Source organism: Leptonychotes weddellii, chromosome 8 (genome assembly GCF_054177405.1).
Source record: "Leptonychotes weddellii isolate Sample4059 chromosome 8, ASM5417740v2, whole genome shotgun sequence".
In the NCBI taxonomy this organism is placed as follows: domain Eukaryota; kingdom Metazoa; phylum Chordata; class Mammalia; order Carnivora; family Phocidae; genus Leptonychotes; species Leptonychotes weddellii.
In genome coordinates, this window is record NC_138376.1 from 85332937 (window position 1) to 85356710 (window position 23774).

The 23774-nt window shown below is 37.3% G+C and overlaps 1 protein-coding gene across 1 annotated transcript in view; it reads right to left on the reverse strand.

Annotated features, from left to right (window-relative positions):
• LAMA4 (laminin subunit alpha 4) overlaps positions 1-23774 on the reverse strand; it is a 131027-nt gene that overhangs the window by 19564 nt on the left and 87689 nt on the right. Inside the window, exons 14-26 of the mRNA XM_081829365.1 lie at positions 21094-21210; positions 19321-19500; positions 16166-16305; positions 13614-13790; positions 12670-12815; positions 12040-12202; positions 11082-11215; positions 9326-9497; positions 4677-4808; positions 3189-3331; positions 1309-1447; positions 409-602; positions 217-288 (exon numbers count right to left, since the gene is read on the reverse strand). Of these exons, the coding sequence (XP_081685491.1) occupies positions 217-288; positions 409-602; positions 1309-1447; positions 3189-3331; positions 4677-4808; positions 9326-9497; positions 11082-11215; positions 12040-12202; positions 12670-12815; positions 13614-13790; positions 16166-16305; positions 19321-19500; positions 21094-21210 (1909 nt within the window). The remainder of the gene's footprint in view (positions 1-216; positions 289-408; positions 603-1308; positions 1448-3188; positions 3332-4676; positions 4809-9325; positions 9498-11081; positions 11216-12039; positions 12203-12669; positions 12816-13613; positions 13791-16165; positions 16306-19320; positions 19501-21093; positions 21211-23774) is intronic.

Genomic DNA, 23774 nt, shown 5'->3' on the forward strand with positions numbered 1-23774 from the left:
GTAATTTAAAAGTAGCAATGAGCAAAAATGATATTTTGAGATATCTGTGGCAACTATTATTTGAAATGAAAAATACCTGTGATTTTTATTAATAATAAAGTAACAGGTTCTGCAAATATTACTGTGGTTTGTTGCTGACATTTGTAATCGAAGAAAATGCGCAATTTTAGTTTGAGAAAAATAAAATTAAAAAAACAAATCTTAATTTTTTCTGACCTAGGTCCACAGACACACTGAATTTTCTCCATGAACTCCTGAGGGCTGGGTCTATGAATCCTAGGTTCAGAACTCCTGATATACAATATACATAATTATAGAGTGTCTGAAATGAGGCATTCTGTGTGTGCTCATGTGAGTCAAAATTAATCTGAATAGAAAATCACTTTTAACGTGCTTAAACAGTATTTTTAATAGACAAAACAATTACCACAAAAAAGTTCCCATAGGGAAAAAGAAATACTTACTCCTGAAGCATAATAGAATAGTAACCCATTTGGCTGTAACGTTCGGAAATTAAAACCTCCTTCGAAACCATCGAAGAAAGATATTTTCTGAACTGAAGCAATGAAACTCTGCCCATTGAAATATGCTCTGCGAGATATCTGCGTGGCAAAAAAAAGTGAATATAGTGTTTGTGATAATTGTCAAATGCTTAAAATGTCAATTTCTCACACACCAAAGCCCTTGTCTACTGGTTTTTATATTAATAGTTTATGTTTTAACTTCCGGTTTATACTGAAATTCAGGCATGGTAATAGGTCCGTCTGTGTGCCTCTAGCTGATGGGGTTTTAGCTTCTCCACTTCCTCCACCTGAGTGAGTAAAGATGCCCACACTGCCTCTCTGGGCTTTTGAAGCCCCACCCATTGAAAACTGAAGCAAATGGACAAGTCACAGAGGAAGCCCCACACGCCTTTTTAGCTTAATGTTGCTCCTTTTTTTTTTTTTTTTTAAGATTTTATTTATTTTTTTGACAGAGAGAGTGAGCACAAGCAGGGGGAGGGGCAGGCAGAGGGAGAAGGAGAAGCAGGCCTCCCATGGAGCAGGGAGCCCGATGCGGGGCTCGATCCCAAGACCCTGGGATCATGACCCGAGCCAAAGGCAGATGCTTAACGACTGAGCCACCCAGGCACCCCAATGTTTCTCCTTTTTTCTGGTGGCAGAAAGGAGTCCAAGGTATACTTAAGCTCACAGAGAAGCTGAAAAAAGCTTTTCCAGCTTTTGAGAATGGTAAGTTTTATGTCTATTTATTTGTGTGTGTGTGTGTGTGTGTCTATTTATTAAAGTGTTTTGATTGACTGGTACTTACAAGAGAGTCTTCTGGGCATCCATAACCAACTCCCAGGGTTTCTGTCTGCTCTAATAAATTGAAATCTTTCTTTTGGAACTGGAAACCCTTCATGCATCCTCTGAAGCTGACATCTAAGGGAAAGTGCGCTCTGAGGGTCCTAGAAAAAAAATTAGTCTTCAGTGATACGATGACGATGATGATGTTACCCTGCATATGTGGGATATGAAATTTGATTTTATTTATAGACATGTTTAGTAGCTTTGTAATTATTCATATTCTCATGCCTTCTTTCATAAGCACACAGTAATGTCTAATCTTTGCCTATAGAACAGCTTTATTCTGCATCAAGCCAATTTGTTTACTTCTTTGTAGTTTTCAAGATACTTTAACTTACATTAGCTCGTTTCATGTTTATAAAAATTCTGTGATATAAAAGGAAAGGCTATTATTTCCCTTTTACAGATGATTAATAGGTTGAACCATACGGAACTGATGTATTTTAGGTCAAAAATGGTCAACTCTTGGCAACTTCACATGTTTTAACCTATAAAATGAAACTAAGACACATCAAAATCTTTTTATTTGTTTGTTTTTTTTTTTTTAAATGTCACAAGTGGTAAGTTAGGATTTGAATCCAGGTCTTCAGTCTTCCACTAATCCATTCCCAAGTGAATTGGATTAAAGTCATGAACTCATCTTCTTGGCTTTTTTGCAACACACTATAATCAACTAAGGCTAGAGGAATGTTCTAGTGAATGTTGAGCTTTTGGATTAATAGGAAAGTAAGAAATCTTTTATCTTTGAAATCAGGGATGACGTTTTGATTAGTATTGTAATCCCAGTACCTATCATTATGCCTAGTATATAGGAGGCACCAAGAGCATATTATCAAATCTTGCATGACTATGAAGTTAGTTTTGATCAAATTACAATGGTTTCAATATATTTTAAATGAACACTGGCCAAACTAAGGAGTAACAGTCCCACTATATTCTGTTCCATTAAGATCACACCTATGCAGAACGTGCCCTCTTTAATACCCACCGGGTGTTACGCACAAACAATGAATCATGGAACACTACATCAAAAACTAATGATGTAATGTATGGTGACTAACATAACAATAAAAAAAAAAAAGATCACACCTAGAGGACCATGCTAACTAACAGTTTGGGGGTACAGAATGACAACCATAACAGTTAAAAGTCCCATGTGGAGTTGTTGAAGGAGCTAAGAGGGTATCTAATTTGGAAAAGGAGTTTGAGGTTGGGGCCTCATCCCAGGCCAATTAGAATTTCTGGAGAGTGGTTATGGGCAATGGTGTTTATAAAAGTTCTCCAGGTTATTCTAAAGAGAACCAGGGTTGAGAATGACCAGGCTGGAATATCCTAAAGTTGCCTCTCAGTTTCAAGGGTGTCTGATGCTATGACTTGATTGTAATAAGAGATAGTTAAATTTTTAAATACATGAGAATAAAACTGTAATGATACATAATTCACAACCCCTTGGATAAGCTTAAAAATGTTTGTAACCTCAGATGCTATTTGAGAGTTCAAAGAAGCTTAAATTAAGACTGAAATAAAAGTAAAGGGACACGATGTTTCATTTTCACACAATACACATGCTCTGTCTTTCCTCTTACAGATAAGAAATATCACATTAGACTTAGACTGTGTTCTAAGATTAATACAATAATTAAAGAAACCTGTAGCTGTCATCTAGAAGATGCTAATTTAAGGAGGTCATGAGGGTACATGAGTGTGTGTGCATGCGCCTGTGTGCATGCCGAGAAGCAGCAAGTGGGAGTGCCTTAAACTTTTACTAGACCTCTCCTGGATGTTGAATACTCAGCCCAGTACCTCATTAGGAACAACAGCTACTTAACAAAAACAGCTTACCTGGATTGTAAAATTTCTGTGGGAGCCCCTCCAATGTATATGTCTGTAAAAGGTATCTTCATCTTTTCATTGTCCATGCTCTTGACATGTCGTCTGTCAACCACCAAAATCATTTTCTTATCGTTGTGGTAAATGATTGAGATCTAGGAGACATAATATATAGTTAAGTCTTGATCATTGTTTAATAATCAACTTTTTGAAGATGACTATATAGTTTAATTATTCTGGTTATAACAGCTGGGCCCCCATGTTCTTCTGCTTGTTTGTTCACAAAATGGGGAATAAGATATGCCTTTCTTATAGACATGAACACTCGTACTTAAACAACCAGAAGCTCACATTTTCTGGAGAAGGATTTCCATATGTAGAAGGAGCTAGATCAAAAAATACTTTTGTCAGGAGACCAGTTGTTTTCCTTTGCCCCTTTGAGGGGATTCAGGAAAAAACTATAAACGGGGAACTTTTGGACCCAGACTGCATGTTACCAGGTGTCATTGCTTTAGTGACACAGTGAAAAGCTTTAATGATTCTGCCAAAATGCTAGTCAGCAATATAGTTAAAATATTCTTCTATTGTAGACCATCCTCATGGAGGCCATGAAATTTGAACTGAAAGAGAAATATAGCCTCCTACTCTCTGCATTTTGTTTCAACTTAAAAGATACGCATTTTATACATTTTACTCAATCGTAGATTCAAAGTAGTTGTTAATGAAAATAGATGAAGTATATTATCAGTATGCTGTACAACTGTTTCAAAGTTAAAGAGCATTCCTTGTGGGCTCTCTTTATAAGGAAATCTGTGCTAGTATTTTCTAAGTTCTGGATAAATGGTTTACAAGGAAATTCTCTATTGGCTTACTATCAACTCTTTTTACGTTTAGTAGCGCTCAAAGGATACATTTAAAAATGTCTGTGTGTCCACACTCTGGCATTTTCAACAGATGTATAAAAGAGTTCTATGGAGTGCTGTTGTAATAAAGACACCGAGCAGGAGTCTTTTGGTCAATGAAGCAATTAAAATGAATCTTTCAGTGACTCTTTTATTAGAAAACATCAATATGACAAAAACATTCATTCTTTTAAAGCAAATGTTATCCTGGAGTTGAGTAGATGGGGTCCTTCAGTTGGATTTTAGAAGTACAGGTGTTCTGGGGTGCCTGGGTGGTTCAGTTGGTTAAGCGACTGCCTTCAGCTCAGGTCATGATCCTGGAGTCCCGGGATCGAGTCCCGCATCGGGCTCCCCGCTCGGCGGCGAGTCTGCTTCTCCCTCTGACCCTCCCCCCTCTCATGTGCTCTCTCTCTCTCTCATTCTCGCTCTCTCAAATGAATAAATAAAAAAATAAAATCTTTAAAAAAAAAAAAAAGAAGTACAGGTGTTCAGTTTAATTACTTTCCCACCTATGTCATTTGACCATCTGATTAGATCAATAGGTCTAAGTACAAGTAAAACAAAACAAACAAACCACACAAATTGCAATGATTTATACCTCATGGTATTTTGCATCATTAATTTGAGCTCTCTTTGATGTGTCCTCAAGATGCACAGGGCCATTGCTAAATCCAAAGTCATAGAACACATGTAGGTAACCATCGCGCATTTCCAAGCTGAAAAACATACTCTGTGGAAAGAAAGAAGAAGTTAATGAGATACAAACATCTGCTATTATGAAAGTGCAGATTTAGCTGAATTTGAGAATAACACTGTATTCTTTATTATTGAAACTGAAGACTAAGGAAGTCTCATGAAATTCTTATTATAAAATTAAAATCACAACTCCATTCTTATCAGCAGTTAGGTCTCACATTAATATTCCAAAGTGTTAATATTTATTCACAATTTAAAACAACTATCTTCTGTTTCTTATTTACCTGATGAATTAATGAAATTTTAAGTTTACCTTATTGACCTTTTAAAAGTCTTGAAAACATCTGAAAATTATAACAGGCTAACAGATGTGAGTGCATTTCATTTTAAGAGGAAAATTAGCAATACTGAAAAATAATTCCAAGGTTTGCTGAGAAGAATCTGAAAAAATTATCAGCAAATATAGATATAAGAAAAAGAACATTATTTGGAAACACTGGATGTATGTAAATAAACATGAAATGATTATGCACTTGGACCATATGATATTCGAGAACAAAATCATTCTGTAACACTCAGGTATTTTACTGGTCAGGCTTGCTTGTTTTGGAAGATAGTTTGCAGATAGAAGAACTGAATGGATTTGAAAAATAAGGTATTGTGGCAAGGTTCCTATTTATCAGAAAGTGATCTCTTGAGTGGAGTCTGTATTCTCCTGAGAAATGGAAAATAATATATTAGGGGAAAGAAAGAAAATATTCCAACTTCCATTTATACTAATTTTTAAAACTCCAAAATAGAGAAAAAAATTAACTTTTAGTATTTAATACATGGACTGAGCTGGGCCTTCATTTTGTCCTTTGGACAGATTTTCATGCGCTTCACATGGTATCTGAGGCTTTGAGAGCATAGTTTCACACTTGAAGGCTGGCAATGGCCCCTCACCCATTTCTTTGCTTTTAGCCCTATTGCGGTTTATTGCAGTTTATGTGTGTCTGGTTACACAGACTTACATGTGAGAAGACTTAAATAATAGAATACTTATAATGATTTTCTTTTGAGATGCAATGATGTGAAAATATTTTTGAGACACTGACATTTGCAAATTACTTCTTGCAAATGACTAAAAATGCTGTCAAGTTTAAAGAGGGTTACACATTTTCTTTATAAAATCAGTAATTATAAATTTGTTGACTTTCATTTGTCATGACAAATATCTTTCAGTACTATGAAACTTACTGGTTATTTAAAAAAAAACTTGATCTCTCATTTCAAGGGAGGGGTATTATTATAACAATGCATGAAAAAGTAACTCTTTAAAATTTTTGTTATTTATTTTTTATTTTAATTCCAGTAGAGTTAACAAGCAGTATTATATTAGTTCCAGGTATACAATATAGTGATTCAACACTTCCATACATCAGCTGGTGCTCATCACAACAGGTGCATGCCTTAATCCCCATCCCGCATCCCCCCACCCACTTCCCCTTTGGTAACCATCAGTTTGTTCTCTATAGTTAAGAGTCTGTTTCTTGGTTTGTCTCTCTCTCTCTCTCTTTTCTTTCCCCTTTGCTTGTTTGTTTTGTTCCTTAAATTCCACTTGTGAGTGAAATCATATGGTATTTGTCTTTCTCTGACTGACTTATATCATTTAACATTATATTCTCTAGCTCCATCCATGTCATTGCAAATGGCAAGATTTCATTCTTTTTTTTTTAAAGATTTTATTTATTTATTTGAGAGAGAGAATGAGATAGAGAGAGCATGAGAGGGGGGAGGGTCAGAGGGAGAAGCAGACTCCCCGCTGAGCAGGGAGCCCGATGTGGGACTCAATCCCGGGACTCCAGGATCACGACCTGAGCCGAAGGCAGTCGCTTAACCAACTGAGCCATCCAGGCACCCAAGATTTCATTCTTTTTTAAGGTGGAATAATATTCCATTGTATATATAAACCACATCTTCTTTATCCATGCACCTATCAATGGACACCTGGGCTGCTTCCATAATTTGGCTATTATAGATAATGCTGCTATAAACATAGGGGTGCTTGTATCCCTTTGAATTAGCATTTCTGTATTTTTTGGGTAAATGCCCAGTAGTGATCCCTGGATCAAAGGGTAGTTCTATTCTTAATTTTTTGAGGAATCTCCACACTGTTTTCCACAGTGGCTGCATCAGTTTGCATTCCCACCAACAGTGCAAGAGGGTCCCTTTTTTTCACTTCTCTACCAACACCTGTTTCTTGTGTTTTTTACTTCAGCCATTCTGACATGTGTGAGGTGATACCTCATTGTAGTTTTTCTTTCTTCTCATTGTAGTTTTGATTTGCATTTTCCTGATGATGAGTGAGATTGAGATCTTTTCATGTGTCTGTTGGCCATCTGGATATCTTCTTTGGAGAAATGTCTGTTCATGTCTTCTGCCTATTTTTAAATTGGATTATTTGTTTTTTTGGGTGTTGAGTTGTATCAGTTCTTTATATATTTTGGATACTAACCCTTTATCAGATATGTCATTTGCAAATATTTTCTCCCATCCCATAGGCTGCCTTTGAGTTTTGTTGCTTGTTTCCTTCACCGTGCAGAAGCTTTTTATTTTGATGTAGTCCCAATAGCTTATTTTTGCTTTTTTCCCTTGTCTCAGGAGACACATCTAGAAAAATGTTGCTAAGGCCAATGTCAGAGACATTACTGCCTGTGCTCTCTTCTAGAATTTTTATGGTTTCAGGTCTCACATTTAGGTCTTTAACCCATTTTGAGTTTATTTTGTGTATGGTGTAAGAATGTGGTCCAGTTTCATTCTTTTGCATGTAGCTGTCCAGTTTTCCCACCACCATTTGTTGAAGAGACTGTCTTTTCCTCATTGTGTATTCATTTATCCTTTGTTGAAGATTAATTGACCTTAGAGTTGTGAGTTTATTTCTGGGTTTTCCATTCTGTTCCATTGATCTATGTGTCTATTTTTGTGCCAGCACCATACTGTTTTGATTACTACAGCTTTGTAATATAACTTGCACTGTAATTATGAGATCTCTGGTTTTGTTTTTCTTTTTCAAGATTGCTTTGGCTATTCAGGGTCTTTTCTGGTTCCATACAAATTTTAGGATTTTTTTTTTTAGTTTTGTGAAAAATGCTGTTGGCATTTTGATAGGGATTCCATTAAATCTGTAGACTGCTTTGAGTGGTATAGACTTTTAACAATATTTATTCTTCTAATCCATGAGCATGGAATGTCTTCCTATTTAATTTCTTTCATCAGTGTTTTATAGTTTTCAGAGTACAGACCTTTCACCTCTTTAGTTAAGTTTATTTCTAGATATTTTATTATTTTTGGTGCAATTACAAATGAGATTTTTTTCTTAATTTCTTTTTGTGTTGCTTCATTATTAGTGTATAGGAATGCAACAGATTACTGAAGAGAAAGTAACTTTCTTGAAGAAAGTTGTACTCTGGAGAGATGGTTTTTAAAAAACATATTTGTAAAATTTTCTATTGTTAAATGAATTCATTGATGAAAACAATGTATACTATCTATAAAAACTCTCATCTGCACTATTAAAATAATTTTAGAAAAAAATTTCTAACCTGTTTTAAAATATTTTAAATAAAGATTTCAATGGTCTTGAGTTCTTTTGCTAAAGTTTATAAAATGATGCAACATCTGATTAGCTAGCAAGAACTGACATCAGAAAAGATGGAAACGTACCAGCCAAATTCAAAGACAACTTTTGCCAATTAGTGAAAAAGACTGAAAAATGGTATCATGATTTAGTCAGCATTGCCAATGATACACATCTACATGTTTATTTTTGAGGTACTTTGTTCAGTTTTGACAGTCAATAAAACTTAGTATTGAAATCAGTTGGACTTAGGATAAGACTTTTGAGTCACTGTATCTCAAAGAGTTAATGAGACTTCCAAAAAACATAGGCATATTTAATTACATTGTTCTTACTAACACTGCTATTAATATTTATACCATTAACAAATAGAAAATAATTTTATTTTATTTCATCTTTATTTTAAGGTTGTATTTATTTTTATTCAATATTTTATCTTTATACAAATTGTCTCTTATTCCTAGTTTTGAATATTATCTCTATAATAAAATATGGATTATTATTATGAAAAATCATTAATAAAGTACACTATTTCACACTTTGATGTATATCATTAATAAAGAAATGCATATATTTATAGTAAGCATGCTATTTTTTTTTTAACTGATATAGGCATATGATGTAAAAAAGTCAGTGCTAAATTTCTGCAGACACACTACCCACCTAGACCTTGGTGCTGATTTTCTGCAAGATTCCCTAGTTTATTAAAAGGGGTTATATTTAACATACATCCAAAAATGCATTTCAGAGCTGCAGTAATTACTTATTGCTGACATCACTTCCCTAAAGAAAAAGAAATCCAATTTTGCTTTCTAAACGAAAACTTCAGGTTGGTGGCATGACACACTCAACCTGGGAAGGTTCCTAGTAATATGCATAGGAGAAAGTAGAGGATATAACTGAGAAGATAAAGGACTTTTATTTTTACTCACTCCATTGACCATCAGGAGCACGAGGCCATTGTCAGCTGGTGTTCGAACTTCTATGTCAAAGCGAGTCACCTGACCGAATTTCCCCCTCCTGGTGATATCCCTTACTACGGCATAACTAGAGCCATCGAAGAAATAGCTGGCGGCCCGACTCTGAGTGAAGGCCAGTTTATCTCTGAAATAAAAATGCAAGGATCATATGAACATGACAGTTTGCATTACGCTTTTCACATGAGGCCCTTTCAACCCATTGTCATGACATCTTCCATGGACCTTACAGCATTTAAATATGTGGAATTTAAGAAACAAAACAGATGAACATAGGGGGAAAAAAAGAGAGGCAAACCAGAAACCAGAAAACTATAGAGAACAAACTGAGGATTGCTGGAGGGGCGGTGGTGGGGGGAGACGGGCTGGAGGGATGATAGGCATTAAGGAGGGCACTTGCTGTGATGAGCACTGGGTGTTGTATGTAAGTGATGAATCACTAAATTCTACACCTGAAACTAATATTACACTGTATGTTAACTAACTGGAATTTAAATAAAAACTTGAAAAAAAATAAATGAAGTTCCAATGTCTACATGGAAGACATGGAGAAGTATCTATAGGTAAGTTAAATGAATGGTTTTATTTTTTATTTTTTAAATTTTTTTAGTTTCAGGGTTAGAATTTAGTGATTTATCCCTTACATACAACACTCAGTGCTCATCACAGCAAGTGCCCTCCTAATGCCTATCACTCATCTAGGCCGTCCCCCTGCCCACCTCCCCTCCAGCAACCTTCACTTTGTTCTCTATAGGTAAGAGTTTGTTTTCTGGTTTGCCTCTCTCTCCCCCACCCCATGTTCATCTGTTTTATTTCTTAAATTCCACATATGAGTGAAACATATGGTATTTGTCTTCCTCTGACTGACTTATTTTGCTTAGCATTATACTCTCTAGATCCATTCACGTTGTTGCAAATGGCAAGATCTCATTGTATTCCATTTTTTTTTTTTAAAGATTTTTATTTATTCACTCGAGACACAGGGATACAGAGAGAGAGAGAGAGAGAGAGCACAAGCAGGGGGAGAGGCAGAGGAAGAAGCAGGCTCCCCGCTGAGCCAGGAGCCGGACGTGGGGCTCGACCCCAGGACCCTGGGATCATGACCCGAGCCGAAGGCAGATGCTTAACCATCTGAGCCACCCAGGCACCCCTCATTGTATTCCATTGTATGTATATATATATATATATATATATATACCACATCTTCCTTATCCTAATGAGTTATTTTGAATGGATTTCTTTTCTACCCTTTGTGCTAAGACAACAGAAGTTTCCAGTCTCTGGAATCCTTTTTTTAAAAAGATTTTATTTATTTGTCAGAGAGAGAGAGCACAAGCAGGGGGAGGGGCAGGCAGAGGGAGAAGCAGGCCCCCGTTGAGCAAGTAGCCCAATGTGGGGCTCGATCCCAGGACCAGGGACCATGACCTGAGCTGAAGGCAGACGCTTCACTGACTGAGCCACCCAGGTGCCCCATAGCCTCTGGAATCCTCAATTAAAGCTGCAAACAAGTTGTTTAACACTTTTAATAATTGTACATGATCATCTGTGATAGAGAAGAACTGAAATGATTTTTGCAGGCATGATTATTATGCAATTTCAAGACTGGGTTCTCCAAAGAAAAAACTGAGAACCTGAATATTGATCCACGGTTGTTTCATCCGCTGCTCTCATGTGGCTATCAAAGTCTTTAGTACTCTTAACACTTTCTTACCTGGCACAGGGTACTGACTTGGAGGGATCCATGTTATAGATGTGCTTAAAGTTGTACAAGCTGATCACATCACTATTCAAAGTGGCTAATTCCAGGCAGCCAACGAAGCCAGGCAGGTTTAAGCTTGCTGGGAGCTGTGCAACAGACAAAGTCAATTACCCCATGATGGCATTTCACCCAAATAATACAGAACAGACAATGAAATAGATAATGGGTCAAGGGGAACTACCCATATATATAAATATCTTTCTAGACCTGTGTCTCCTCTGGGCCAGATAATTTAGATAAACAATGATTTTTCAGTTGTGCTTATCTAGTAGACAGAATGGGATTTGTTGAGTATATACTATGTATCAGTCACCTACTGAACAGTGAATTCAGTACCAAAATCAATTCTTTCAGCAGCTCTTTGAGGTAGGTATTCCTGTTTTCATATCAACAGAAGGAAAGTAATTCTCAGAGAGGTTCAATAATATGCCTGTAACTAGTAAGTAATAGCCTTGGGATTGAAATCCTACATCAACTCCCTATCTCCCTATCTGGGCCTTTCATTTGTTTGCCCTTCACCAGGCCTCATACTCCAGCCTAGGTCCACCCCTTTCCTCATCCCAAGTATTTTATTTCATGTCTATATTAGTTGAAATAACTGAGGTTTTGAAACTGTCATTGTGAACCTAGCAAGCCCACAAGGTCCACACACTCTTGCAGTAGCGGGTGGGGGTAATATCAATTACATATACATGTATCTGAATGAAATGAATTGATATTCAAGTGTTAGCTATAGCTTGAAAGCACTTGACACCATGAAAATATGGGCAGCACAGACCAGATTTATATACCAGATTTATAGAAACATCAAGATTTCTATCCCACCCCCAAATCCTTGTAGGTTTTATGGATTTTTGAAAAACAATCAGTGTAGATTTTCAGTAAGTCCGAATCTGGCTGGATAGCTTACCTTGAAGTTTGAAGGCACGCCACCAACATAAAACACGGTGTCCTCAGGGTCCAGATCCAACAAGGAGTCATCTCCCGCAAATTCTCCCTTTTTAATAAACTTTTCCTCTGCAGTGCTACTTAGACTTGGGACTGTCAAAAACACCTTTCCATGTTTTCCTACCCTGTTAAGAATTTTCAGTCTTTATTAGCCAGATAATTTGTAGAAAATATGTTTTTTTAAATGTCAGAATGTGAATGTTCCCTCATCACAGAATTGGTGATTTGACTTTATCACATGCGTAAGCTTTTACAGAATGTCAACAATCAATGGAAAGAGGGAAAAAAAAGATATTCCATCTTGGAATTAACGCATGGATTGGCCAGATAAAAAGATCCAATAATCAGATTGCTCTTTAGAAATGATGAGTATTTTTTTTTTTCTAATCTTTTGTTTTCCACTTAGGTATTTGGGAAGGACTATAGGAATAATGGAGAAAAAGAGGAACAACAATAAAGGGAAGAAAATGCTATTTAAACATCGACAGGAAGACTGTGTGTGTGTGTGTGTGTGTGCATGTGCGTGCGTGTGCGCACGCATGTGTTCAACAGATTTCTTATGAAATGTGCACAGAAGCCATGTTCACTTTACCTTTCAATCTTGACAATGCTGAAGTAGGCAGGCCAGGTACTGACGGGTTTGGAGTCCAGGGGAATCTCTACATCCTTAGCTCCCAAATTATAAATGTATACCAGGTTATCATTTTTGATTGCAAGACCCATGTATTCTTTTTTGGCCTGAAATGTCAAGAAGTCATTTAAATAAAATCCATATGAATGAACATCATATTTTGTTTTCATTTCTTTAAAGGACGATCATCAATCCAAGTGCTTGGCTGTCTCCAAGGCAAATCCAGCCTGAATTGTTACAAAGTTTCTGTTAGATTGGGCAGTGTCTCTTCCTTTTCAGCCTCCCTGTGGCTACATCGGTCTGCTGCCCCCTTGTGCGTGTCCAAGCGCATCCCGGACAGGGAGGCAGGCAACTGCAGGCTTGTGGACATTCAATGGCTTCCAGGAGTGTGCTAATCCGGTCTGGTTAACCCAGGGACATAATGCAGCCTGCTGATACCGATTGCTCTGCCTCTTCAAACAGGGTGCAGCATCACACGTAATAGGCCTCCGTGGCCCCAAAGTCCTTGAAATGCTACATTCAATGAGCAGCGTGAGGCTGATAATGAAGCAGCCCCAGAAATATCCCACACAGAGAAGAAATTACTTGTCTTTAAATCACTACTTCAGTCTTGGCATTAAAGTGATCTGTACTTTTTGAGTTACCAGAACGGGAATTTTGTTTGTGTGCATAGGTAGTTTTGTTTTAAGGCAAGAAAAAAGCACCTGTCTTTCCTTTGAATATTATTCTCTCTTTTCAAATGTCATGTTCTCCTGGGTGTTATATGCAACTGATGAATTATTGAACTCTACATCTGAAACTAATGGTGTACTCTATGTTGGCTAATTGAATTTAAATTTAAAAAAGGAAGAAGTTAAAAAAATAAATTAATTTACTAGAAAAAAAAAACCATGTCCTGCTCTTACGTGTTTGCTTCCGAGGTACAGGATGAAGCGGTCTGTAGCCCCAGCCAGCTCTGGCTGCTTCACGGGGGGAGGTCTCATGTACAGGCTCAGGGACGTGAAGGTCTTTAAGTCATCCATACTGGTTTTGGGGTGCACCTCGACTGCTGACTGGCCGTCAAACATCATTGAGACTTGGATCTGGAGTTACAGAATGTTTCTGTTAAAAGCAACCTGCAGAAATGGGCACAACTCTCTCCCATGGTTCCCAGCAGGCTTCCCTCAGTCTTTATGGGCTCTCTGAGCCCTACTCCCTTCCTTGTCCTTATTTCCTGATGTCCTCACCTTGTGGGAGAAAGGGGTCAAGGCAGATGATAACATCATCATTTAAATTTAAAGTGGGGTGAAAGGAAGCCAAAAAAGCGTGACAAAGCAGATCCACGATGAGGATAAATACGAATTCCACAATTAACTACACCCTTGGTTGGAGTGAACTAAACAGCTTGACGGGATTCCTGGTCAGTTATACAATTCACGAGGCCCATAAAATTAACGACTAATTGATCAGGAGAAGTATAACTCATCTTGGGTACTACTATGGCTAGAACTTTCTCCTCAGGGTCTTCAAAAGAGGAACATGAAGTAAGGCTGTGAGTAACAACCTTGAGCACGCCTGGACTGTTGGGAGGGTTCTAGACCCAGCTTTGGAGGCTTAGGGCCCTGAAACCTGGTTTTGCCTCTTACTAGCTATGTAACCATGAGCAAGTCACTTAACCTGCAGTTTCTTCAACTGTAAAGTCCTGACAAAAAAATTTGCTGAATGAAATAAGATAATAACTATAAAGTACTTTCCAGTTCCTGGCTCTATCATCATTATAATTGTAAAGAGGCGTTCATTAAGATGTTTCTTATAATAATTCTTAGAAAGGCATCAAAACAAAGCACAATTCAGTAGATGTATTTCTGAGAGGCCCAAATTAATAAGCTGAGCTGATCTAGTTCAGGGTGATTTTCTGAGTATTCAGAAGTGGAGAGACTTTTTATATCCATGCCACTCATGCAAATATTTCTGAATAATTAGATGTATTGACACCCATTATTTAATATTGATTTGGTTAATACTGACGGTCAGTAAACTCAAGATTATATTCCCAAGTGCCTAGAATACAGCGGTCCTACGTTGCTAGTTGAGTAAAAATCAATCATCTTAATAAACAATCAAACAGTTCATGGGATTAAAGTCTTTTTTTTTTTTTGTAAAAATTGAGTCTGAGAAGGAAATATATCTGCACAGAAAGCATCTCACTTCGGGGAGCCAAGTGGGCTCCCAAAGGCATTGCCAAGACTCTCTTTAGAAAATGGTTTTAGGTGATTAAGTTCTCCAAATTCTTCTCCATTTAAATCAAATTACCAGAAAGCACTCACAGAAACCTAGCTTTGGAAATAACATTTCTTCATGCTAAGCTTTTCTTGAAATGCTCCCCAAAGTATCTAACAAAGGTAATTTGTGGTGTGGGACCAATTATCACATATCATTTAAAAGTTGGATATATTTACCAATAATAATCTCCTCCATTACAAAATAGTTGATTTCCAACCCTTCTTTCTGTGAGTACTTCGGGCCCATGGTCTGTTCAGGCCAATTCGCAATTGAGAAAATAAAACCATGTAATTCGGCTGTAAAAATGATGCCGGTCTATACATTAATAAAAAATAAATGAAAAAGAGGGCCAAGAATGAGCCCTATTTACCACACTGAAAACATTAATTGAGTTTTGGTGTCGCCGTGTGGCCTCTGCATCTCAGGACAGGGCCTCTGTTGAGATTGTTCAGTTTAGGTGGTCTGTGATTCCCCAGTGATGCCTGTGGAGGGGTCAGTGAAGGCTCCCTGTTATCAGTGTTATACCAGAGAATTCCTTGAAGAGGTAGATGGGCAAGATTATTCCACATAGTAGTTGCACTGAAACACCTATTCAAATAATTAATAATAATAACAAGAATAAATCAAGTCTTCTATTGGTGTTTGCTTTACTCAATTTCTTTTGCTCTATGAGCTTTGTTGACTAGGTTAACCCTGTGACTCTTAATCTTGGCTATCCATAAGAATTACATGGACGCTTTTAAAAAATACAGGTACTGAGCCCGTCCTCTAGAGAGCCTGATAGATGGCTTTGAGGTTGGGACTGGGAACCGGTTTAGTTTTCACAGCTCCTCATGCAATTCTAATGAACAGATCCAGGTGGTGCTTAGAACTATTGAAGTGGACGGGGCACCTGGGTGACTCAGGGGGTTAAACATCTGCCTTCGGTTCAGGTCGTGATCCCAGCATCCTGGGATCGAGTCCCGCATCGGACTCCCTGCTCAGCGGGAAGTCGGCTTCTCCCTCTGCCTCTGCCCTTCCCCCACCCCTGCTTGTGTTCTCTCACTCAAATAAAAAAAATTAAAAAAAAAAAAAAAGAACTACAACAAAAAACTACTGAAGTAGAAAAGTTCCAGGCTCTGGCAGCTGCCTGAGGCCTTGCTGTTCAGTTTCATGGTCTCACGATCAGCGAGTACTGACGCAGAGTCCTTTTTACCTTGCTGGCCACGCTCCTGGTCTGAGCAATAAGCTCCCGGATCCTCTGGATGCTGGCAGAGACGTTGCTCGCAGGCCGCTTCTGTTCTACGGTGCGGAGCTGATCCAGGAGCTGAGGGACAACCTCTGTCAGATTTCTTACTGCAGTTAATAAAAATTAATCACTTGAGTAAATATCTCAACTCTATTAACTAATATTAACTATCTGTAAGGAATCAAGTGAAGAGACAACAGACACAGGCTTACTTCTGTGAGAACTATAATTATTTGTAACCCTGCAAAATGAATAGTTAAGCCCAATACATAAGCAATTCCTATTTTGCGGCATTTATAATGTCTATCAGTCTAAAAAGTATTTGTAGAGTGAGCCGACTTACAATGTACATTTCTGAAGGGCAGGACCCACCACACACATACAGATGCTCCTTTCACCGCATAGCACAGGGTCTGCTTGCGTTTCCAATGGAACTCATATAACAAGTCTAAAGGAAGGCTGGGCAAAAGGAGGTGGGAACGTTGCTTCCCAGAGTGGCTATTCCTACATCACACCGCCGCTGCAATGGTCCACACGGAGGCAGAGCTACATGGAGGAAGGAACAGAGCACCCAGAAGAGTGGCAGTTGTGCCAAGGAGGGGGTGGGCGCCATGGTCTATGGGCCCAATAAGGGTGATGGTACAAACACATCATACTGACTTTGTAGGTTGTGTTTTTTTGTTTTGGGTTTTTTTTAAGGTATGAGGTACACGTAGAAAAAGGAATAGGGGCACCTGGGTGGCTCACTTGGCTAAGCACCAGACCCTTGATTTCAGCTCAGGTCATGATCTCAGGGACGTGAGATTGAGCCCCCGTGCCTGCTCCGCACTCACCATGGAGTCTGCTTGTCCCTCTCCCTCTGCTCCTCCCCCTGCTCACATGTTCTCTTTCTAAAATAAATAAATAAAATCTTAAAAAAAGAGAGAATAAATCATATTTATACAGCTAGATGAGAGAAACCCAAAACAGGGAGAATGGCATAACCTTCTCTAAGGTTTCATGAACTGGACCAGTGGTTCTCAACGTGTGGTCCACAGACCAGCAGCATCAGCATCATCAGGGAACTTGTTAGAAATGCAAAATCTGTGGCTCCAACCCAAACCTGCTGAATCAGAAACTCTGGGAGTGAGGCACGGGTGATTCGGAAGTGCACGAAGGTTTACGAACCACTGGACTAGAGAATGAATATCTTTTGGGTATTTTGCCAGTGGAGGGCAGAGCCATGGTCACTAAGCTGTAGCAGCAGGAAAAGCGGAAGCCTCTTACTGGAGCCAAACTAAACTCAGATTAATATGTCAGTGAGGACCAAGGATAAGTCTCTTTTCTTTATTTAGGAAGTAGGGTGCTTCTCTATCGTAAGGAATGGAATTAAGGAAAATAATAGCAATTATCACTTTATTGTATTGATTAATATAGAGATAAATATTTGTTGTTTGCAAGACTGACTGCAATAGCCATTTTATAGTATAACAGTCTTTAAAAATTACAGGTAATAAAGTATATTTAATGTGTTACATTAAATTTTGATTATGGAAATATATATAAAACAGGTTTTCCCTGTCCTCAGTTCTCTGAGAAAGGGAGCCACCTTCTATTAGAGTCTTTATAAAGTCTCTCTTTTTTTAAATTTTTATTTATTTATTTATTTATTTATTTATTTATTTGACAGAGAGAGACACAGTGAAAGAGGGAACACAAGCAGGGAGAGAGGGAGAGGGAGAAGTAGACTCCCAGCTGAGCAGGGAGCCCGACACGGGGCTCGATTCCAGGACCCTGGGATCATGACCTGAGCCGAAGGCAGACACTTAACGACTGAGCCACCCAGGCGCCCCTATAAAGTCTCTTATATTGTGGTATGCCCTTTCATTTACTTTGATTTGAACCACAAAATGCTATCTGAGGAAAATACAGAGGCCTGAAACAGTTTCAATTAGTAGTAGTTCTGGATGCTTATTGGAATCATGGATTGGACTGAAAAAGGAAGAAAAAAATTTAACACAGATTTAGTAAATATTCCTGAGGCTCTGTATTTATAAATGTAAATGTTAGATGTCATGTAGGCAAATCTTTGAAAGATCAAGTTCTAAATGCAATTAGGTGAGCGGTTACATGGAAGAACTCACAAGTATATACTTAAGAGATGAACATAACAATTATCTCCTTGTAACGGGAATGAATATTTGTGACCTGGGATAAAATTTCTAGTGACAGACAGATCATATATGGATTAATAAAGTTGTTTCTTAACTCAGGTGGAAGTGAAGGTAATATGTTCTGCAAAACCATGCTGGAGAACAGAAAGTTCTAGTCATGACAAAGGCATTGATATTTAAGAGGTAGAAGAGATTAAATAAACATGGTAATATGTGATTTTAATATCTGTGTATAACTAAATAAATTAGGTAGATAACAGAATATTTCATTTTCATTGCTATAAATTTGTATTCAAACTGGCCAACAAACTGTTCTTCTATTTTTTTTTTTTGAGATTTATTTATTTATTTGAGAGAGACAGAGAGAGAGCATGCATGAGCAGGAGGGACAGAGGGAGAGGGAGAGAGAATCTCAAGCAGACTCCATGCTGAGCAGAAAGCCTGGTGTGGGGCTTGATATCATGACCCGAGATCATGACCTGAGTGGAAACCAAGAGCCGGAAAGTTAACTGACTGCACCACCCAGGCACCCCCAAACTGTTCTTCATGGGAACCTTCAGTTATGTTTGGCAGTAGTCAGTACTTGTTGGTAATAACCTGCTTTACTCAGGTAAGGACAAAGCAATGCAGTTTAGTAAATATGTTTCCTAAAAGTAAACCAATATTTTGTGATTGACGTTCTTCTCCAAAGGAACAGACTTAACATTGACAAAAATCAGTGTTGCCACTATTTCATCTAGAAAAAAAAAAGATTCTTAACCAATCTCTCCAGTGTTTTTATGTGAAATATATATTTCATACGCACATACACATACATATATTGATAGATGAACTGAGCAAAATTTTTCATTTTTTCTAAGCTAATTTTTACAATATTCCAATCTAACACCCAAATGAAAAAAAAAATGCTTCTTAATGAAAGATGTGTTGAGTTTAACGGCCAATTCAACTGGATGCAAACCGTGATACCTGCATCTTGGGCAGAGTCCACTGCAGTGTTGTAAGCAGAAGAGTCAAAACTCTGAAGATTTTGCGACCAGTTGGTTAGATTGTTAGCCATGGGAGTGGCTGCCTGCTGGACTTCCACTGTGGTCTTGTTAGCCTCCTCCGTGATCAGCTTCGACTGACCCAGGCGCTGTGGAGTGTCACCTTCACACAGAGCACAGGGACACTCACTTTGCAGAGAAGTAGGACATTTGTTGGGAACATCAATATCCATTTAATCACCGGGATAAAACAGACCTCAAGTTTTGGATTTTTAAGCTGCACAAAGATCTTTAAATATATGTTAATTATGGTATGTTAGAAAACTGTTAAGGTAGCATTAAAAAGTGAGCTTGAAAGACTCCAGAGTCTCATTAAAATCATGTAGCCCACTTAAAACATTTTCAAATTAGAGGTATATTTTTTAAAAAGTAATTAGTATTTCTTCAGGTTAGAGACCTGGTAAGAAATCCACAGAAAACACATACGAGATTTTATCTCATAAAATGTTCATGTCTGAAATCATTGTAAATATCACTTTCTTCTATGTGGGACACCTTTTGCCATAAAAATGATGTTCTACTACAGAAGTAAATCAGTAAGGAAAATTATTTTTAAATAGTAAGAGCAAGTTTCAAAATAGTATCTATAGTGACATTCTATTTTTATTTAAAAACTGTGTATTTAAAATAAAAGTAATGTAAGTTTACAACAAAATGTTTTTTTCCTAGGTAATGAGATTATAAAAGATTTTTCTTCTTTTGTTCTTCTTCCTATCTGTATTTTCTACTCTTTCTATAATAATCATGTATTACTTTTGTAATAAAAGTCACTCAGGTGAGGTTGTAGCTTTACTTTTTCTTAAGTGGAGGAACATTTAATTCAACCTCACACGATTTGAACTCTGATGGATGCAGCTCTGAATGCTGGGCCTGCTTCTTTTTGGAGCTGTGCCTTTTGGAGCAAGTTCCCAAACCTTGACAAGCCTTAGGGTTCACTACTATGTAAAGGCAATGGTGATACTTCCCCACATGATGTAATGTATATAAAACACAGTGCAGTGCCCAGCATGTGGTGGCTCTGATGGTGCTGATGACAGCAATTCTCAATGGATGACACCTTCCTGGTTGGGGTTTTGGTGTACTATGATACATTAGCCGGATTTGCTCCACGTAGGAGAAAACTCACATCCAGCAGTAACGTGTCCACTTTCACTATACCAGCGAAGGCACATCGGGTTCCCAGCCCATCTTTTTAAGATACCACTGTAGTCCCAGATTAGGCAAAATGAGTGCTCTTGTGTCTCCATCTGGCTTGGTGGTCTCCCTACTTGTACTATAAGAATGACACGGCATGGAACAGAGGCAGCTATTTACAGTTGGGGCCAGAGAGACCCAGTAACAAAATTAGGGCATATTTATTAACGAAGAAGGAATGTTCACAAGGAAGTGGATTACCAAATAGTATAAGCAGCATGATCTCATTAAGGCACACGCACACATGCACATGCACAAGTACGCACACATACGAATGCTCTCAAATTTAATGGTCACCCCTAGGTGGTATGATTATAGCTTTCACAATTATTTTCCAGGATGTGTGTGTGTGTGTGATGAATATAGTTTCTTTTGTCACCAGAAAACAATATTTACTTATAAAAGGATTTCAAGTAAGGGATCATGTGCTCCTTCCTCAAGGGTTTATTTTAATCCCAGCAAAAAAACAGATGAGGGTTAAGTTCTTGTCTGTGACCCTTACCTCTCTCTGTGGCTTGTAGTCGCTTAATGGCATCATTCAATCTGTTTTTGAGAGCACTCTTCCTTGCTAGGGCTCCATCCACACGCCTGTTGGTGTCAGCTACTGCCTCATCATTGCCTATGGAGAAGAAGAAAAAAAAAGTACCAGTAGAGCCAAGATGCTAGGGAAAAAAAATCTCCATTTCAACAAGGAAAATTCTGATTCATACCATGGAGTCATCTATAATATTCTGAATCTGGTGTGAACATAGAACACCAGTATTGGAAAGTGGTATTCCAATTAAGAGATACAGGACTATAGAAGACTAGTAACACTGCTTGGGAGTGATTTAGGATGCCATAAAGTGACTCATAAAAGGTGCAGAGACAATGGCTAACTTCTTTGAAAAATACAGCACTGCTGTGACTTACAGCTCTTAGCAGCAGAGTTGATAAAGAGCTGAAAAGAAAAAAGTCTATGTTTATTGTGATGACCGTTATATAAGAATAATTCTTTTTTCTTAATTTTTAAATAAAATTTTAACTGATATACAACATACATCTAGAAAAGGGAGCACATTATAAACGAATTTTCACAAACTGAGCAAGTAGAACATTATTGCTACTCAGTTTCCTGGGCCCTCTGTGATTACCCAAGGATGACCACTATTCTGAATTCTATCTCCATCTGTTAGTTGTGTCTGTTCTTAAACTTTATTCAAACAAAATGATACAGTATTGTAATTTTTTATATCTTTTATGTATCTGTTTTAATTTCTGTAGAGTGATAAGTCTTGATATCTGGTGGTTTAAGTCTTCCAGCTTTGATTTTATTCTTTAAGGATTGTGCTGGCTTCTTAGCTCCTCCCACACTCATTTCCATAGAAATTCTAGGATCATCTTCTCTATTTACATATAGTTCTGGTACTTCGGTTGGTATTATATTTAATTTATAGATAAATTTGGCAGAGTTGTCATTTTTACAAATTTGAGTCTTCCAGTTCATACAGTTTTTATTTATTCTCCTGTAGATCTAAATTCTCATTTTGATCTCCACTTATTTAGACCATCTTTAATTTCTTTCAATAGCATAGTGTAATTTTATGTGTAGAGATCTTTTCTTTCATCAGCTTTATTCCTAGGTATTTTATGCTATTGTAAATGGTGCTAATATTTTAAAAAGTTAATTTCTAATTTTATTGTACACAGAATTAAACTGGATTTTTACACATTGAACTGATAATGTGGGGTGTCTTTGTCTTGTTTCTAATCTTAGTGGGCAAACTTTAAATACTTCAGTATTAATATGCTTGCTGACTATTATTTTATTATTCTTTCTTAGATTACAGAAGTTGCCTTCTATTCTTAGTTTGCTATGAGTCTTTTTGAAACATGAATGGGTATTGAGTTTTGTTAAATAATATTCCTGCATGTGGTGTGATGATCATAAGAAATTTCTGATATATTCTTTAAATGTGGTGAATTACTACTGATGTTTTAAATGTTACACTATCCCTGAAATCCTGGAATAAACTTAACTTGGTCACATATTACCATTTCAGTGTGTGTTAGATTTGATTTGCTAATATCTTGATTAGGATTTTCACATCTCTATTTGTGAAAGAATTTGGCTTACAATTTTCCTTTTTTTTATAATGTCCTTATCAGGTTTTGTATCTTAGTTTTGTTGGCTTCAATAGAACAAGTTAGACAATATTTCCTCTTTTTCAATTTTCTGGAAGAATTTATATACTAGTGGTGTTATTTGTTTAGATGTTTGGAAGAATTCACTGGGGAAGCCATCTGAGCCTTGAGATTTCTTTGTGGGAAGGGTTTAATTACTGATTAAACTTACACATACATATGTACATATAAGTCTATCAGATTTTCTACTTGTTCTTGTATCAGGTTTGATAGTCTTATTCTTACAAAACAATTCTTGAAAGTACACTTGCAACATAGTCTCAAAATGGGTTATTTTGGAGCAAATCTAAACAAGTCATGATGTAGTATCTTGTTGTCTGAACTGAAGGATGAACTTTCCCAAGGATTCTTGGTTCATGCTTTGTTTACTTCCAAAGCATCAGGAAATTTATGCTTTTTGACAAACAGAGAAATCATTTCTTCACTTCCTATTATACTCTTCTCTTTCTCTCCAATAGGTTTGTAAATATATACTCTCCCATGGTGTAATTTCTCTTTTCTATTATAGTCTTTGTGTGCCTGCCTTCTTGTTCGGTTGTCTTTCCCCACTTGGGTATAGTGGGTATAAAATGAGTGGTGCTGAGTTGATTCTGTCACCAACTACAATGTAAACAAAGTACAGGCACTTCTTTTTTCCTCTGGGGAGTGCCAAAAATTTCCCAGAATACAAGGAGGGACTTAAACATACTTTGTATTACACCCCCTTCTCCCTCTTTTACTTTCAATTTTTGAATATTCGTAATACAAACAATCTTTTCAGATCTTCCTTTTGGGTTTGGAGCTGCAAAAAATGCTGACTCGTACACTGAAAAAGAATATATTTAACTCTATATTTGGAGCCCTTGATAAAAATAGGTGAAAAAAATTCTATTTTGGGCTGGATGTTTATAAGAAAAAATTGTTTCTAAAAAGTCTTTCCTATCTGAAACTTATTGTTTTACATAAACATTTTTCATTTTACAAATGAATTCAGTAGAAGATTCCTTTAAATAGCAGCTT